The 4,564-nt window shown below is 33.1% G+C and overlaps 1 protein-coding gene across 1 annotated transcript; it reads left to right on the top strand.

Annotated features, from left to right (window-relative positions):
- The first annotated feature begins 921 nt into the window (after window positions 1–921).
- Window positions 922–2,165, top strand: LOC145106073 (secoisolariciresinol dehydrogenase-like). The gene is made up of 2 exons (XM_079043121.1): window positions 922–941; window positions 1,373–2,165. The coding sequence occupies exons 1-2, from the start codon at window positions 922–924 to the stop codon at window positions 2,163–2,165; spliced, it is 813 nt and encodes a 270-aa protein (XP_078899247.1).
- Window positions 2,166–4,564: the final 2,399 nt, after the last annotated feature.

The raw sequence follows: 4,564 nt of genomic DNA, 5'->3' as shown, positions 1-4,564 counted from the left end.
AGTAACTTATGAAAATGCATAGATGTGCATTTTTTTTTAGAAAATAAATCAATTAGTTGTAAAAATATTATAAATTTTAAATAAACAATTAAAATTTGAAACAAAATTATTTTACCACACATCTAATATCCATAAACTAGACTTGGAAATGATCCATAACATCACTTTTAATTTTTGTGTAACTATGAAAGTTCATCCTCCCAAGGTTGGCATGTAAAAATGAAAGTTGGTAAAGTTTTCTTTGTGATCGATGTTTAAGAAACTCATCTCAATTAGTTACGATAGAGAATTGTAGATCCCAATTGTAATTGAATAACTAAATGCAATACAACAACTTGTATAGGAAGAAAAACGTAATTTTAGTTGTCTCGTAGTTCAGTCCTATATGTAAGGTTTTAACTATCGTAATTTGGAATTGATTCCGTAATGTATGGTGTTAGATTCTGGATTACAATCTATATTTACCACCGATTTTCCGAAATGAACAGTGCTTCTGCGGAATGTCCGCTTCCAAAGATGATGATCATTTTTCCAAATTATTAAAAAAGTTGATTATTTTTAATAAATTACACGTTTATCTATAAGGGTTAGTTTGCATAACTTCCTAATAAAAAAATAGCCTACAATAGCAAGAAGTTAATGTCGACAAAATTGGGGTTACATTACTTTACAGCGTGAAATGAATTTTTTAATCCCTTCAGCATCGTAGGTCAATAAATCTCCACTATATATTAACTATCGACCTTCAATTCACCCATTAGAAGTAGGTCAATCAATCACAACCATATTATAATTCTTGAGCCACGAACATTAATCGGCAAAAAAAAATATATGCAAACCAATCTACACTATATAATAATTCTTGACCTTCACCTTCCTTCCAAACCATCTTTAACTATCTCCTTATATTTTTCAGAGACAATGACAAGTATTACAAAAAGGTAAGTTTTGTATTGATGGTGTTTACATACTTTATATAAACATTGGATAATATATCTGGATTTTTATCTATAATAACATGCAACGTATTTTTAATTTCTTTAGCATTATGGAATCTAAAATTTGTACGATGCTTACAAATGTTACGTATTGCTTGTTGGTAAAGAAAGATATCACTAATAACCACAAGAGCAAGTGGAATTATCTAGAAGGAATTGTATATATGTGTTTTTGTTATGGGAAGTGATATTTCTACTTAATAAATTGATTCATCCAAATGTATGTTTTACTAATTCGTAGGATGACTATAAAGGCTTTGTATCGATCTCATGTGAAGGGATCAAATTATCAAGAAATATCCCTTCCCTTTTGTTATATATAATTTCGCTGTTTCAGATAATATGAATATGATTTTTTTATACAACCCATGTAGGCTAGAAGGAAAGGTAGCCTTAATAACTGGAGCAGCGAGTGGTATTGGCGAGTGTACCGCAAAGCTTTTTGCTGAACATGGAGCAAAAGTCATCATTGCAGACATCCAAGACCAACTTGGTCTATCGGTTTGTGAGAAGATTGGCTCATCAAACTCCATATATGTCCATTGTGATGTAACTAACGAAGAAGATATCAAAAACGCTGTAGATACTGCAGTCACTACTTTTGGAAGACTTGACATCATGTTTAACAATGCAGGGGTAGTAGATCCTATCAAAGCACGTATTATCGACAATGAGAAAATAAACTTTGAACGTGTGCTTAATGTTAATGTAACAGGCGTCTTCCTTTGCATGAAACATGCTGCTAGGGTCATGGTTCCACAGCGATCTGGCACAATAATATCATCGTCTAGCCTTTCTTCACATCTTGGTGGTATCGCTTCTCATGCTTACTGTTGTTCAAAGCATGCAATAGTTGGTCTAACCAAGAACCTATCAGTAGAGCCTGGACAATTTGGCATTCGAGTCAACTGTTTGTCACCTTATGGAATAGCTACACCTTTAACTAAAAAAATTACTGGGCTTGAAAAGGAGGCTTTTGAGAACGCAATGAACTTAACAGCGAACCTAAAGGGGGTGACACTCAAAACAGATGATGCTGCATATGCTGCGCTTTTTCTGGTAAGCGACGAGGCTAAATACATAAGTGGACAGAATCTAGTTATTGACGGTGGATTGAGCTATGCTAATACATCATTCAACTTCTTTAAATATGGCGAGGAACTATAAGTCGACAAGTTTGATATTATGAAATAATTTTAACAATAAAACTTATACGGTGCATGGTTTTATATTTAATAATTATATGAGTTTGTTCAATCATGTTATTTTAAATTTCCAGCCTACTATATAGATGTACTTGGTTAAAGTCCGTAAGTTTTTTTTTTTTTTTTTTTTTTTTTGAACAGCACAATTTCAATAACAAACCAACGGGGCTAGCGAGAAGCTAGAAGTACAACAGGACCAAGAACAGAGCAAAATACACTACAGCCAATTATCCCTATCAAGGTTTTTACCATATTTGCTTCTAACACTAAACCAGAGAAAAGAGTTGCATTTCACCTCAGAATCCAAAATTGGGATACATAACATGCTTAGCAATCTATTAAATGAAACATGTTTGAGATGCAAGTCAGAATGTCTTAAAGCCACATAACTATTTAGTCCAACTGCACATATCTATACGAAATGGTTTCTGTTTTGATGAAATTTTAAATGGCATTATTAAATTATGTCCGACATTAGTGACATTACATAACAGTAGGTTTGAAGAAGCCGTACGTACATTTCTAATTTACGGTAATCCTACCTAATAAATGAAAGTTTTCTGCCACGTGTCACATTCTCATTCAATACGACACGTGACATTTTTATAATTTTTTCAATTAAATTTAATTCCAGTTGGCAAGTTGTGGATTTTTTGGTTTTTTATCAAATTAAAAACTATCAAATACTTTACTGAATCTTATACAAAAAATAAAGGAAACGTGAATATCTCCTCTGGTATTTTGTCAATGAATACATTAAATCCAAATATATCTTCCTAAATTACATACACAATTTTTGGAAATCACCTCTCAAATTGACGCTTATTTGCAGTTATTAAATTTCAATTCATTCATAGCTATTCTTCATATCCTTTCCAAATTCAATTTATTTTATAAAAAAAAACTCGTGTATTACACGGGTCTCACACGTAGTTAAATATCATCCAATAGATCAAGATAAATGCCGTTCAAAAAGATCAATATATAAATAAATCAAAATAAATGTCAACATTAAGACAGATGATTTTTTTTAAACAATTAGCCATATATATAAAAGAAAAACTCTACCAAAAAAATAAATAAATAAATAAATAATAAAAAAAATCACATAGGGTTTTTCAACCAATAGTTCCAAGAAACATAACATTTTATATTTGTATTTGAATACCAAAACAAGTGATCCAACTGTTCCACTTCATTCTCACAAATACAGCATAAAATTGAAGGAAACATCTATATCCCGATTTGCTAATAAATTTGTCGTAGTTGGAATTTAATCTAAACGAGCATGTAATATCATTGTGTTTACCTTTCTAGGTAAAAAAGTGTTCCATCCGGACATCCAGTATCTATAATTGCATTTGGAAGAACAATTTCATCCCTCCATTATCTAGTCACACCCACATAAAAGGACCCACTCGCTTCAATATCCCACTACCACCTGTCATTTTCGTTTGATAACTCGACCTGTTCGAGACAATCAATAAGACCCATAAACTGAAATCTTCTTCACCACCTATTGGTTGATGCCTCCACTTCCAATACCAAACCCCAACAATCTTTCTATCTACAATATAACAATTTTGTTCCTTTTCAAGTTCAAAGATCCTAGGGAATTTATCCGATAAACACTGATTACCATACTAAACATCCTTTCGGAATTTAGTGTTTTTACCATTGCCCACTTTTTCCTTTAAAACCGAATCTATCAAAACACCTTGGTTGAGAAGCCACGAATTTAAAGCGATAATTTTAGCCCATGACCAATCTCCCAATTGGGAATGAGAAGTATGAAGCCCACCATCATCAAATAAACTATTTATGACTTTCACCAATAACATATCTTGATAATTAAAAAAACATTTAAATCATAAATCATAAATCAAGAGTGCAGAATAAAACTCCACAGGATACAGTGCCATCAAGTCGGACCCTTCCCTTTGGAACCAGAAGTACCTGAAAACATTTAAACATGAAACCATAAACACAAAGCTTATTGAGTTTCATAAAATACCACATAACATACATAACATCGGACCCCACCCACACAACTAAGGGAACATCGGACCCCACCCACATATCGGTCCCCTCCCATATAACTAACGAGCCTCACCCTTATAACTGCCCCTCCCACATATCGCCCCCCCCCCCCCCCACATCATGTGCCCGCCCAATATACATGCAAGAGTCACAAAGACAATCTAGCATCCTACATAGAAAACTCACTTGAACTACTCAATAGGAGCTCACCAGCTACCTCAGCAACAAAATAGCTAATCCATGCTCCGAATGCCAAACTGAGACCATTCCTTAGATAAAAATTCAGTGTTACTCAACTTTTACGAAAAGTCAAAATGGTCA

The sequence above is a fragment of the Lactuca virosa genome, chromosome 1 (genome assembly GCF_052849685.1).
Source record: "Lactuca virosa cultivar CGN04683 chromosome 1, Lactuca_virosa_CGN04683_v6, whole genome shotgun sequence".
Lineage (NCBI taxonomy): Eukaryota > Viridiplantae > Streptophyta > Magnoliopsida > Asterales > Asteraceae > Lactuca > Lactuca virosa.
The sequence above is the reverse complement of the archived record's forward strand: the minus strand, read 5'-3'. Positions and strand labels throughout refer to the sequence as shown.